This window comes from Peromyscus maniculatus, chromosome 4 (genome assembly GCF_049852395.1).
Source record: "Peromyscus maniculatus bairdii isolate BWxNUB_F1_BW_parent chromosome 4, HU_Pman_BW_mat_3.1, whole genome shotgun sequence".
In the NCBI taxonomy this organism is placed as follows: Eukaryota; Metazoa; Chordata; class Mammalia; order Rodentia; family Cricetidae; genus Peromyscus; species Peromyscus maniculatus.
In genome coordinates, this window is record NC_134855.1 from 90,309,440 (window position 1) to 90,322,872 (window position 13,433).

General features: G+C 41.9%; 2 protein-coding genes across 3 annotated transcripts in view; one reads left to right on the forward strand and one right to left on the reverse strand.

Annotated features, from left to right (window-relative positions):
• Nucleotides 1-11,498, forward strand: part of Aven (apoptosis and caspase activation inhibitor) — a 137,226-nt gene extending 125,728 nt beyond the window's left edge. For both annotated transcript variants that reach the window (XM_076570298.1, XM_042275896.2), the window contains 4 exons: nt 6,616-6,686; nt 8,189-8,284; nt 10,155-10,491; nt 11,233-11,498. In XM_076570298.1, coding sequence (XP_076426413.1) covers nt 6,616-6,686; nt 8,189-8,284; nt 10,155-10,491; nt 11,233-11,348 — 620 coding nt within the window. In that variant the 3' untranslated portion in view covers nt 11,349-11,498. The remainder of the gene's footprint in view (nt 1-6,615; nt 6,687-8,188; nt 8,285-10,154; nt 10,492-11,232) is intronic.
• A 131-nt stretch (nt 11,499-11,629) lies between these two features.
• The window catches only part of Ryr3 (ryanodine receptor 3), a 535,270-nt gene continuing 533,466 nt past the window's right edge, over nt 11,630-13,433 (reverse strand). The window contains exon 103 of the mRNA XM_076570297.1: nt 11,630-12,663. Within this exon, the coding sequence (XP_076426412.1) occupies nt 12,568-12,663 (96 nt within the window). The 3' untranslated portion in view covers nt 11,630-12,567. The remainder of the gene's footprint in view (nt 12,664-13,433) is intronic.

The following is a 13,433-nucleotide window of genomic DNA, read 5'->3' on the forward strand; positions in this document are numbered from 1 at the left end:
TGATGATTTCTAAAACAAAGTACTGTTTATTTCTTAATTTAGGTTTCATACCTTTGAATGGTGTCAACATATCAAATATTGGGGACCTAGATATAAAATATTCATTTGTTTTTATTCTGTGGAACTTAGAAGATTCTAGCAAACGTGGAGAGAGCTTTATTAGTTAATAAGAAAATAATTTATTAATACAACAGTAAATTCTGGGGTTGACAGATCTTAGTTCCTGCCCTCAAGAATATTTAACTTTTTCACAGATTCCCTTAGTTCTGGTTGGTTCAGTGCCAAAAACATCTTGTTGTTGGCAAAGAGAGTTCAACTGGAAAAGCACTTGCAGAGATGAAAATTTCCTTCAACCCCACTACTTGCTGAGAGAGAGTTGCTCTTAAATTAGGTATATAGTTGTCTTGGGTAATTTTGTTAGTTTGAGGATATGATATATACATCTCATATATATATATATATATCACATATATATATCAGATGTATCATATTCATATTCTACATATTGATTTTTATATAATTGAGGCAATAGTTATATTTCAGTGTCAGTACATGTAGATCTACCTAGTTTTAAAAGGCTTTCATAGAGTGTTAGGTGTCTGTTTCACAAATAATCAAACATAACACCAGCCTACCTGAAACATCACTGTCAGTTGTCTGTTGGTGACTCTTGTCGTGGCACACTGAAGGCCTGTTGCTCTCCCGGCATTGACAGCTGTGAGATTACACCTGCCATTGCAACAGCATTCCAAACAGATTTGCCATATTCTTTAGGTACCAGCCTGCATCTGAGGTGGGCTGGCCACAGTAATGTTCTTTCTGTAGTTAAGCTTTCATCTTCTCAAATAGTGAGAGAGTGGTTAAAGGCTTTGTTTCTCATCAGCACCTGGAGCTGGAGAGCTATTTGATGGTGATGAGTTTTACCCAGGGAATCTTAGAAATCAGAGCATTGTGTGCTGCTTAAAACACTCTCTTTGATTTACTTATTCATTGTGTTCATTTGTGTGTGTGTGTGTGTGTGTGTGTGTGTGTGTGTGTGTGTGTGTGTAAATGTGCAGAGTCCAGAAGAGCCTGTTATGTGTTTTCTTCCGTCACTTTATGTCATAGTTCATGAGACCAGGTTGCTCACAGAACCTGAAGTTAACTGTTTTCACACAGCTGGCTGGCCAGCAAGCCCTAACATCTGCCTCTCTCTGTCCCCAGTACCAGGATTACAGACATGCAAGGTTGTGCCTAGCTTTTTAGGTGGTTTCAGGTGAATCTAAATTCCTGTCCTTGTGCTTATACAAGCTCTTTTGTCTACTGAGCCATCTCCCCAGACTCTTTTTGAATGTTTGGAAGCATTTTTAAAGTACCACCCCTCATAATTTTCTAATACTTGATTCTTTACACAATGACTTGATTTTTGAGAAAAACCTCTTTATTTTGGCTATAGAAGATAGCCACCGTTGGCAATAGAGCAAGGACTTTGAAAGCATAATAAAATTTGTCTCCCATCTTAGCTTTTATTGTGTGCCCTTCAAGCCTGTCGCTGGAGCAGAATGATTGGCAGCTTTTTAATGGGGCCTGGCTCTGAACTCAGTCCTCCCTTCTAGCCTTCCTCAGATGGTATGGCCTGCCCTGCATGTTGGCATTCTTATTTGCAGAGTCAGATTTGGGGGATTGTTTGTTGTTTTGCAAGCTACAGAACAGCCTCAGTCTTTTGTTTTCCTTTAGGATGTTGTGTGCATGTCTGGTAAGGCTGCCCTATGATCTCTTGTAAGTCATGAAACATGTCGTTGGTGGGAGTAGTGTGCTGGAGTAGAGTCGAGCCTGCTGTGGACCCACTGTGCACTGTTTCTTAAAGAAGGCCCCGGATTATTGCACAACCACAGGTCTGACCTGTGAGAAAGGAGCACAGGTGGTACCGCCATTCTCTTATGCATGTCATGGTAGGATTCAGAAGGAACAATTTTCACAATATTTTAGAAGAACTTGTGGTTCAGGGCTCCCAGTTTGGGAGTGTGAATATTCTTTCATCTTCAATGCCAGAATGAGAGGGGTTAGCAGTCGATGATACATAGCAGTCCTCGTCCTTTAGCAAGTTTGTTATTTAGAGCAATTAGCCTCTATGTGCTTCATCCATGAGGACTATTTAAAACTTAATTTTATTATTACTATTATGTGTATGAGAAAGAATGAAAGTGTGTGGGCAAGAGAAGAGGGGTGACGAGGGGGAGAGAGCAGGGAGGGAGCATGTATATGTTGCAGCACACATGTGGTGTCTGAAGAAAACCTTCCTCTGTAAGTTCTAGGAATGGAACTCAGGACAAGCCTGCACAACACGTGCTTTTCCCAACACTGGCCACCAGCCCTGAGGTCTTAAAACAAAACAAGATAAAAAAACGCTGTTATGTCAGTGTGATGTTTACTGAAAGCAGTATTTTAGATATCTCATTCTTCCTTAAAATTTTCTTCTCTATACATGCTTGATTTTTCTGTGGGTTGGAAATGACTTCACAAATGACATTGTTGATGATTTTTAGCTGTTTCTGTTCTACAAAGTTTGACATAGATTCTGAAATATTGTCAGTATGTCAATCTCTGTGGATCTTTTTCTACTGTGTCCTGTGTTTTTCCTTCTTCTCTTTAATAAACAGTCTGTAGAAAGCTGTAGATAGCTGTGGGCTGTCGTTCCTGTCATCTCCCTCTTTGGGCTGCAGCCTTAGGCTTGCACTCTTTCATAGCAAGCCTCCAGAATAAGGGTTGCTTCAGCAGGCAGGACTCGGGACCCTACCTGGAAACCTTGACTTTTCAACTCTTGTGCCTCTGTGGTCCTAAACTCCTGTTTGTGCCATTCATGTGGAAGCTTCCACTTACCCATGCACACATGTGCACCCATAAACACAATGTACCCACACACATAGTAATGACAAAACAGCATTAGATAAAGCAGTCGGCTGTTGGCTAATTTAAAAAACTCCAAGATTTTTTTTAATTATTGCATATGTTATCAGCCGTCTTTCTTCATATACTGTTCTCTTGGCCTGCTTTTCTCCTGGGCTGCTTTATTCTGATTGACTTGCAGAGTCTGTTTCTATATTAGAAACAATAGCTCTTTGTGTGTCTGTGCTGGAAATGTTTCTTGTCACGGTGTCATCTTTGAGTTTAGTTTTTTTATTTTTTTTTTATTTTTTTTTATTTATTTATTTATTTTTTTTTGGTTTTTCGAGACAGGGTTTCTCTGTGTAGCTTTGCGCCTTTCCTGGAACTCACTTGGTAGCCCAGGCTGGCCTCGAACTCACAAAGATCCGCCTGCCTCTGCCTCCCGAGTGCTGGGATTAAAGGCGTGCGCCACCACCGCCCGGCTGAGTTTAGTTTTATTGTCACAGAAGACCTAAGATAATTTCTTTATATCTTAATTTTGTGGAATTTAATTTATACTTCTCTAACTTCAAAATTCAGCCTTGTTTGTCGTTCTGCCTTCCCCAAATGTCTACGTCTTTGAGCCACACAAAATATGTTTTTGGGTATTGGAATTGGGATGTTTTAGTTCCAATAAAGACCGATTCTCCACAGATATCATGTTCTGCTGTTGTCTGAATGTCCACATGCCTGGGTTTCTTCGGCACTTTCCTATTTTATGAGTAGCTCTCTATTTTATTCATTGAGATTTTTGAATGCATTTTTAAAATTGAAGACAGATTCTTCACCCTTTGAAAGGCTGATGTGGTGGTGCATGCCTTTAATCCCAACACTCGGGAGATGGGGCAGGTGGATCCCTGAGTTTGAAGCCATCTTCGTCTACATAGTGAGTTCCAGGCCAGTGAGGGCTTCATAGACTCTTGTCTTAAAAACAAATAAATCTACCTTTCATTTCTTGGTTTACATATTTTTAAAAAATGATTTGATAAATCTTTTTGAGATTTGAAATGAACATTGATTTTATAGATTAGATAAATTTGTTTTTCATTTCCCTTGGTAAAAAGTTTGAAGTAGTTGCTTTTAATAAATGTTTATTATGCTTTATTCCTAGAAATTCTGTGTATATTCATGTTAGGTTATTCTATTTTACTTTCAAGTGGATTTTAAGAGAGCTGCTTATTTTTATTATAAATTTTCTGAAGCCTTTCCTACTCATTCCTTTGGATTTTCCTAGTACAATAGTAACAGTCTGTTTTCTTCAGATTGTTATGGTTTCATTTATTTTTCTAGTATTGATAATTCATTATTTTCTTCAGTTGCACTGGCTGTGACAGAGAAATTAATATATGCATGCACACACGCACTGACATGTATTTGCATGCACACACACACTTTATCCCCTCCCCCCTCCTTCTTTCGAGGCTGAATTTCATGGTAGAGCCCTGGCTGGCTTAGGATTTGCTATGTAGACCAGGTTGGCCTAGAACTCAGAGTTCCACCTTCCTCTGTGTCCCAAGTGCTGGAAGTGTATACAACCATGCCTAGCCATATCTATTTATTTTATTCAGGTGTGTGTATGTGTCTGTGTCTGTGTCTCTGGACACACATGCCACATAGAGTGTGTGGAGGTCAGAAGAGGCCAGCACTCAGGAGGCAGTTCTCTTCTCACCATATTGGTCCCAGAGGTTCAAATTCACATAATCAGGCTTGGTGGCAAATGCATTTCACCTGCTGAGCCATCTAGCCCACCTCAATATATATATATTTTATAAATATATATATAGTGTATGTATATATGTGCTAATTTTTAATTTTTAAATTTTTAAAATAATGAAATGTTTTTCCAGCATGATCACAGTTTCCCCTCCCTCCCTCTTCTCCCAGTCCTCCCCTGAACCTTTCCTCTTTTTCCCCAACTACTCCTCTTCTCTCTTCAGAAGGGACAGTGTCCCATGTATATCAGTCAGCCATAGTATATCAAGTTGCAGTAAGACTGGTACCTTCTCTCCGGTTGAGGCTGGACAGGGCAACCCAGTGGGAGGAAAGGGTCCCCAAAGCAGGTAACAGAGTCAGAGACAGACCCTGATCCCACTATTAGGAGAAATTCTCCTGGCTTTCTGATACTTAGGTAAGATTGGTTGATGTGCATACTTCTTTAAGGAAAAAAAAATGAGGCTTGTGGGTATAACCCCGGTAAAGTACTTGCCTAGCAAGCACAAAGCATTGGGTTCCAGCCGCTTTTCTGCCGGAAGAATAGAAAGTTGGTTCTTTTCTTGTGCTTCTCTGTTTTGTTTTTCCCCACTAACTATAGAACAATTACATTCTTGTCCTTTGTTCTTTATTTAGTAACGAAGGTATTTAAAACTTCAACTTTTTCTTGCAGAATTCTCCTCCAAGCTTCTGGGTAGATTTCTATTAGTTTATAACTCTCTCCTGTATCCTTACTCTCCAGTTTCACTTCTCCTGATGAAAAGTAATGTAGGTACAAATGATGTTGCACAGGCATTTTATACAGTAAGCATGGAGAATCACAATAGATGCGTACATATATGGACACATAAGACTTCATTCATTTTAAGAATTTTGAAGTATCAGGTTGGTTCACCAACAACGAAATGTGTTGACTCTTCTCCACTTTTGGTCTTTTCTCTACTTTTTACCTTTGTCTCTCTCTTCCTTTTTGAATTTTCTCTCCCCCACTCTGTTAATCAAAGGAAAAGAATAAATCCCATGGTTCTATCACCTGGGCGATAACACACAGGGCAGAGGTGGCCTGTGATGTTTTTAAAATACAGGTAGGAGATGAAGGGCAAGAGGCACATGGTTCTTTAGGTTCTTCAGACAAGAAGAAGATGAGATAGAACATTGAATTGTCTACATGAAAGTGCGCAAACAGGCTGCCTGGGGAGATAGAAAGTAAATGAAGTAGGACCAAATTTAGATCCTTGTGAAAGCTAGAGAGAGAATTCTTCATGTGTAATGAATTATTAATGCAAATTTTCAGATGCGTATGCATGTACAAAGCAAGCCTTGTAGCAGATCATAGAGCTTACTGCCCAGGATCATTTTCAATCCTTACTTATGTTACCATCATACGTTGTTGCTTACCTCAAGACTCAGAGTAGTGCGCTATGGTTTACACAATGGTCTAATGCACCATCTTTGAGTTTAGTTTGTGTTTGACATTCTGACTAGGTGACATTTGGAGTGATAATGGAGGTTATTAAGAGTATAACTCATCAAAAAGATAGTCTGTTATCATTGTGGGTCAATCCAGAGATGCTGTCCTTCAGTCTCATCTTCCCTCTTCTGCCTTGCTGGCCCTCCCATCATAAATACACACTTCTTTGCATACACTGAGCAGAAAAGATGGAAATAGACTAGATATGGGTAAATGACCATGTTTGCAGGCCTGTTTGCTTGTCCCTTGACGTGTGGAATGGTGGTTTATTGAGTGAAAACTGAATAAAGTAAGTGTAGCTGTCATCAGCATTTTCCAGAGCCCAGATGTATGCACTGGGTCCAGGACTTGCAGGATGGTGTCACTGTATTTTGGAAGGTTAACTATTCAGAATGTCACTTGTGCTCTAAAATGGAAACAGAGAAACTGGGTGTCTTCTGTGTATAATTATGTGTGTGTGTATATATATGTGAGTAAATAAAATTGTATATGTGTATGTATATTATATACATACTTTTTTCTATTCCTAGGGGACTCCTTCTCACAGTTCCGATTTGCTGAGGAGAAAGAATGGGATGGTGAAACTTCATGTCCAAAGCAGGTAAGACAAGTGTGTCTTGAATGTCTCAAGACAAAGGCCCTGTACCTTTCCATTATAGCAGAGATTAATCTTGTGGAAAAGAGCTGTAATCCATATGCATTCTCTGCTACTGGCTCTGGAGAGAATGTATAAGAGACCTAGTTGATAAGGTCCTTCAAGCTTGAGTTCATTAGGCCATCTGTGAATGTCTCATAGGTTGAGTTGTGAAGTAGGAAATTAATGGTTATGATTTAACACAGTAGATTACTTTGCTATTTTTTTCTTCTGCTTCTTTTTGCCAACTTCCCCCTTCCCTGACATTCCTTCCTTAACCTTGTACCTCTATTACCCTTCTTTTAGTAGTACAAAATAAAAACAAGCATAATAGAAGGCCTTCTGGCAGTCCTTAAACCACAAAGGCTGTGTTTGTACTGTAGGTTTAGTCAAGGTCCTTCCTGTGCTCATGAGTAAGGAATGGATTGGGTGCCACTTTCCCCCCAAAGATCTGTAAGAAAGGATTTCACTATGTTTCCCAGCCTGACCTCAAATTCATGACCCTCCTGTGTCTGTCTACCAAATGTTGAGATTATAGGCCTGTGCCACTACACGCCTGGTTTTTCTCACATTCTTTTATGGTGAGATGCAAGTGTATGCATCTATGGGAGGGAGGGAGGGGGGCAGGGAAGAGGAGAGAGGAAAGAGGGGAGAGAGGAGAGGAGAGTGCCAGAAGTTGATGTCAGGTGTCTTCCTCTACCACACTTGACCTTGAGATGCCCCTACCATAGAGCTATTAATCTAGGGGATCTCTGGCTTTTTGCCAATGTGAAGTCAGTAATTACAGGACAAGACACGGTCCTGGGTGGGCCTATGAAAGTCTGTGTCCACCATTGGTGGTGGATGGTGTTTGCCTCTATTAGAGTTCATTAGGACCAGCTCTTAAGGGCTTGTTTCCCTTAGGTCACCAGGACACCTACAAGGTAGCTAATAGGATGGTAGATAATCAGCCACTGGTTTGGCTGTGGACTTAGCAGGGATGTTGGTTTGAAACAACAGTGCAAGAGTGTAACTTCATCCCTGGGTGGAAAGGGTCAATGGAAGCTTTTAGTGCCACCCCCACCGAGTGCTGCTGGCTGGAGAGAGGAAGTTGCTGTTTTCGGATCTGAAGAGAAGCAGAGCTTACCCACCAGCTCCTTTGGGGATACCTGGCAACCCCCATGTCACCACCTAACCAGCTCTTCTCTCTTCTGCCTAGGACGGGCAGTCTGAATTTAGGGGAAGTTTCTGGTCAATTTCATTAAAATGCTAGTTTTCTCCCAGTTTTAAGGCTACGGTGTCAGCTTGGTGTGATGGTGACCACTGCCCAACTGTGTCTCTGAGTGAGCGAGCTGTGGGCTCACTGTTTGGTAGAGAGCCGTTGAAGCTCATTAGATGTGATTTATTATTGGACTCCTAGACAAAAGTAACTCCAGTGAATGGCTTATGCACACTTATTTTGCCACCCCCCTCTTTTAAAATCCATCTAGAACTCAGCACTCTACGTGGATAGTGAGTCACTGGTTCAGGCCCTTCAACAGCTGCCTCTCTCAGTCCGGCTCAACGTGGCTGCGGAGTTGATCCAGGTAAAGTCAGAGTCTACCTACTGGCTGGGCTGGGACAGAGGAAGGACCAGAGGGAAGAATATAGCCTGCAGGGTGTCTCAGCCTGATCTTATCTCATCACCAGCTGAGGCCTCATATTGAGGTGTCACCTTGTAAAGTTTGAAGGAAAACAAAATAGTTGTTTGAAGTTACTGTTATATTTTATATACGACATATTTTAATGGATCAAATGAATAGAGATGAGTGCAAGAAGGACTATAAAGTCTAGCTATTACCACAGAATATTCAGGTATCACGCTCTGAGTTGGCACTAGGCACACAGTGGTGAGCAGGTGGATGTAGTTCCTCCTTCCCTGAGCTCAATCTACTGGAAAATATTGATACTAATCAGTTTAATGAAGTAATTATACAGATGCATAGAAATGATAAGTTATGTGAATTACAGTGTGCCATAAGAGCTTGTAGTAATGAACCTGCTGTATCCTGGTGTGGGTAGGACTGGCTTTCCTCAGGAAACAGTGGGTAAGCTGAGGTCTGAGGTGTAAGATTACCTGAGCTGCAGTGAAAGGAGAGGATGACCCAGGCAGGTCCGCATTAATGAAAATGTTCATAGTAAATACTGTGCTGGGGGAATAGAAAGCAGGCTGAGCGCTTGGAGTTTGTATTCATGGCTGTGTTGGTGTGTTCTTGTACAAAGGCAGAGTAGGTAAGCCATCTTAAGAAAGCTGTCACCTGGGTCCAGGTGAGAGACCCTAGCTCAGACACACACACACACACACACACACACACACACACACACACATACATATCCATAGGCTTCAGGTCTGTTCTCAACTGAACTCATTATTATCACCTAGGAGGTTGAAAAATAAGGAAAATAACTTCCAGGTTCTCACAGAGATCTATGTCACAGAGATCTATGAAGTGGTTGTATGATTAGCCTAGAGGACCACGCCCTGGCTTCGCTTTATACACTGCCATTCTGGACATTGGTCTAGTTCATGCTTATAAGGCCATACTGAAGTAAATTTCTGAGGAGTTACTAGCAATTTGGGTCTTTAAGAGTAGGGATCAGTTGCTATAGGGCACACTTTCTAGCCTATGCATTGTGGGCCCCTGCCACCCCTGTGGCCTTTTCCCCAAAGACGGTTCCTCAACCTTAGGCTGAGACCTTGTCACAGTCATATGGGAAGTTTTTGAAGCATAGCACAGATAGGTCCAAATGTATGGGTAAGTGTGTGTAACTGGAATCAGCATTCAAGAGTCAGAGTATTGCGAATTCCTCTGAGGCCACCACACATACCTTAAATCCCCATCTGCCCACAAGACAGCCATTACCCTGGCTTCGATTACTATAGTTTTACCTGGTTTTGAATGTTCTATAAGTGTAGCCAAATAATCTGACTTTCCTCACATTTGACATTTTATATTCAAATGACTGTTGAATTCTTTTCTTCTTGGCAAATGATTCTGCCCCGTCATCTAAGCACAGTGACCAAGTCTACTTGGCTAATTACTACTTAGTAACTTTTACAGATAGGCCATTCTTCATGATAGACTTAAGTATCAATTCAAATAGATAGACATCTGGTAGAGTCAGCTTTCAGGCCAGGGTTAGGAAGATGTGGGCTTTTAATTCCACCTCGGAGCTCGTTAGCACATAATAGAGGGGAGCAGAGGGGAGCCCCAGCCCTGTGATGTTTCCACATAGTCTCTTCATTCACCCTGGGCGGGTCAGGAAGGGGTCTGCAGTGGGGCTCCAATAGGAGATAACTTTGTGGTCTGTCTGAATTGAGTTTCCTACCTACAAGATTGTATGGCTTCCTTAACTTCTTGTGCTTAAGCAAACACAAGGATGCTACTAAACTCGGACATCATGCTTCTTTTTCAGACCACAATTCCTCTGGAACTTCCACAGGTGAAACCAAGGAGAAATGATGACGGCAAGGAGCTGGGCATGCAGTTAAGGGGGCCCATCTCTGAGCTCAGATCTGCTGTGGGTAGTTGTCCCAGGTCTCTGGGCAAAGACAGTTTAAGACCAAACCCTCTAGAGGGTTTGCAGAAAGCCCCCTTCCCACCACAGTCCGTGGCAGACCATCTGGAAGATGAACTGGACATGTTGCTGCATTTGGATGTACCTGTGAAAGAGGAAGACAGAATCTGTCCGGACCAGACATCTCAGGACCAGGAACCAGAAAGAGAGGGGCAGGTGGCCCAGGAGGAAACAGGTATGGCTGTCATTTCATTTCCCGTTCATCTGCTCAGTTCTGGTGTTTTTATGGGAACAGCCCTACCCCTTCACCTATGCGTGCCCCTGTGTGTCTGACATTGATTTAGCCATGTCCCAGGCATCTCTTCCCCTGGGCAAATCACAGCTTCCCCTGCTTTGACCTTTCTCACAGTTTCTCTTACTCAATATATCTTAGGCTTCCAAAGTGGCTACCAGCCCAGTTGCAGTATTAAATTTAGAGCTGCAAATTGAACTGCTGTAAAAGCCTTTCAGTAGAAGACCTTTTAATCGACTGAACAGGCTGGAAACAGATTTGTTTTCTTTTTTTTTTTAAAAAAGCAAAAGAATGTTTACATCTTGTAAATATTTTGTGAGCTGGTAGCCCTTCTGATGTGGTAACTGTCATATACAGTACTGGAGAGTCATTATGATGTTTCAGGATTGCCCCCAAAGGAAAAGGACACTAAGCTATGCTGTTGGTCTTTGTGTTAGAACAAACTCCACAACACCAGTGAGCAGTGAAGTTCATCTTCAGTATAAATAGGAGAGCAAATCTGTACCTTTGCTTATTTTGTTTAGATACTATTGATTGTATCTTAGGGGGTGACATTCATGAGAATGTCTTGTTGTGGAGAAAGCAATTTGGGCTCAAGTATATCCTCAAACAAACCCCCAGGAGGCCTTAACCCTCACCATTATAATTGATGTGAAGTGGCTAATGTTGATTTTATTTCCGTAGTTCCTGAAAAACCATCTATGACCGCAGAGAAAAATGTGGAACCTGAACAGACGAGCACATCCAAAAATGTCACCGAGGAAGAGCTGGAAGACTGGCTGGACAGCATGATTTCCTGAGGAGGGGGGTGATGGAGGGAAATGTGCCTGAAGCACACTAAGGGTGGGCTAGTTTACCAGAACACCCCATGCTAACGTGTACTGTTACGCTTACAGCAGCCAATGCCTACCTCTGCTTTTGATGGCATCTGAATACATGTATGAGGCTTGCTTGGGGCTTTGTTTTGTTATTATCCGGCTTAGTCACCTAATAGATTTCTTTAAGGACCGGGGGTGTCCCAGCTATGTTTTCAGTCTCCTTCCTGACAATATTACACAATAACAGGAGCTAGTTAAGGGCTATACACAAGGAACAAGGCAGGCAGCTGGTCAAAAGAAACACCCTCTGGTCGATGGACATTTCCTTGTGGTATGAAGCCCGTGGGCTGCTTGTCTCCTGCCCCTGACTCCAGCAGTCAGGTTGCTGTGGAATGACCGAAGTGGTCCATGACGAGAAGCCAAACCATGAACTGGCATGTGTCACTTTATTGCAGTGGGCACTTGACTTTATTGGAGGAGGTTGACCTAAAACATGGCAGCTCCACTACTCACACGGGACCACAAAGCATCACTCAAGTTTGGTATAAGGTTGAGACTTTTCTGAAATTTCAGTACAGTGCCTTTCTTCAACTAACAGCAGTTGAGAAGCTGTTAGTGAAGAAATGATGTGAATAACCTTCAGGTGCAGTTTCATAAAGTAAGACAGAATATCAGCACAGCTGTTTAATGGAGTTGTCCTTCCGGAACACAAACATAAAAAACTTGCATAGCTATATCTAAAGAGATTTTTTAAGGCACTTAATCGATATTTCAGTTTCGACAAAGTGTTTGTTTTCTATTTCTTTAGCTGCTTAAAGCTTTTCAAGCTGATTCTGGATAGAGTCACTAGCAAGTACCATGGAAAAATTAGGTTGCAGTTAACATGAGTTGAACATAATTTTGTGTAGGTCTCCCCATTGGTCGCTGCCCGGCATCCTCTTGCATGACATTTAGGTGTTCAAGACTTCATATTTCTCTGAACTATTCCAAGAAACTAGTTGAACTCTTAGACTGGGTTCTTAGAACTGGGAGCCCTGTGAGCAGCTGGGTGGAATCCTTGATGGTTTGCCATTCTTTGTCCATTGGGCACAGATGCCAAATCAATTTCCAAATATAGATTTTTTTAAAAGAAGTATAAAAAAAGGATTCTGTCCCATTAGAAGGTGACTGTCCAGAATCATGGCTCGTCTTGAACTCAGACTTATCCGAGCTGATCTTCGTATTGCTTACGAAAGCAGTCGCCAGCTGGGAAGAAGTCCCAGCACCTTTCCTGGTACATCTTCCACACGTAAGATTCCTGAAACAGTGTAAGCAAAGGGTACTTCGTGTTAAAACCACAATAAGCTAAAATCAGTTTAGTTTTTGCTCTGTGTGATTTGCTTTAGGAAGACCGATGGGATCTCATGCTCTCCCTAGCTCACTTGGTTTTGTGAGCAAGAAGTCACGTCTTTCCATCATGGTGGAGTTGAGGAGGAAAACCTGTCCTCTGCCCCCTTTAGCTATTCAATCCCATGCCAATTGTAAATGGGGACTAAAAAAGAATGCGGATTGAGGGGACATTTCATGCTACCTGAGGCCCGATCTGAAACCCGAGTGTTTGCGCCATAAAGTTTTCCTATCCATTGACGTTTGAATGTTGAGTAACTAGGCTTTTCTTGCTGTGTTCTCCACCTTTCCTTTTCAGAGTTAGTCACAGAATTACCTGACACAGCTACTCACTCATGCGCTCTCACCACACCTCCACAATCTGTTGTCACCCACATGCAAGGCCCTTCTTTCTTATGCTGTCTCTCCCACTGTCTTACTCTGAATCTCCTGCTCTTTGTTACAGCCACCCACTCCATTTTTCGTTGTCTTTCTCCCTCTACTGTCCTCCCACCTCCAGCTATTTTATACAGAAGCAGTAAACACAATGGTTTGGAAAATGTCAGTGTTTGTCGGGAAGGATTATCAAGGGGAACTTGGGGAATAGACTGAAGTCACCATAAAATTCTCACTTCTTAAGTAACAAAAAGGGTGATGGAAAAAAATGCATCTAAGAGACTAATAGCCTCAGATATCCCGAAG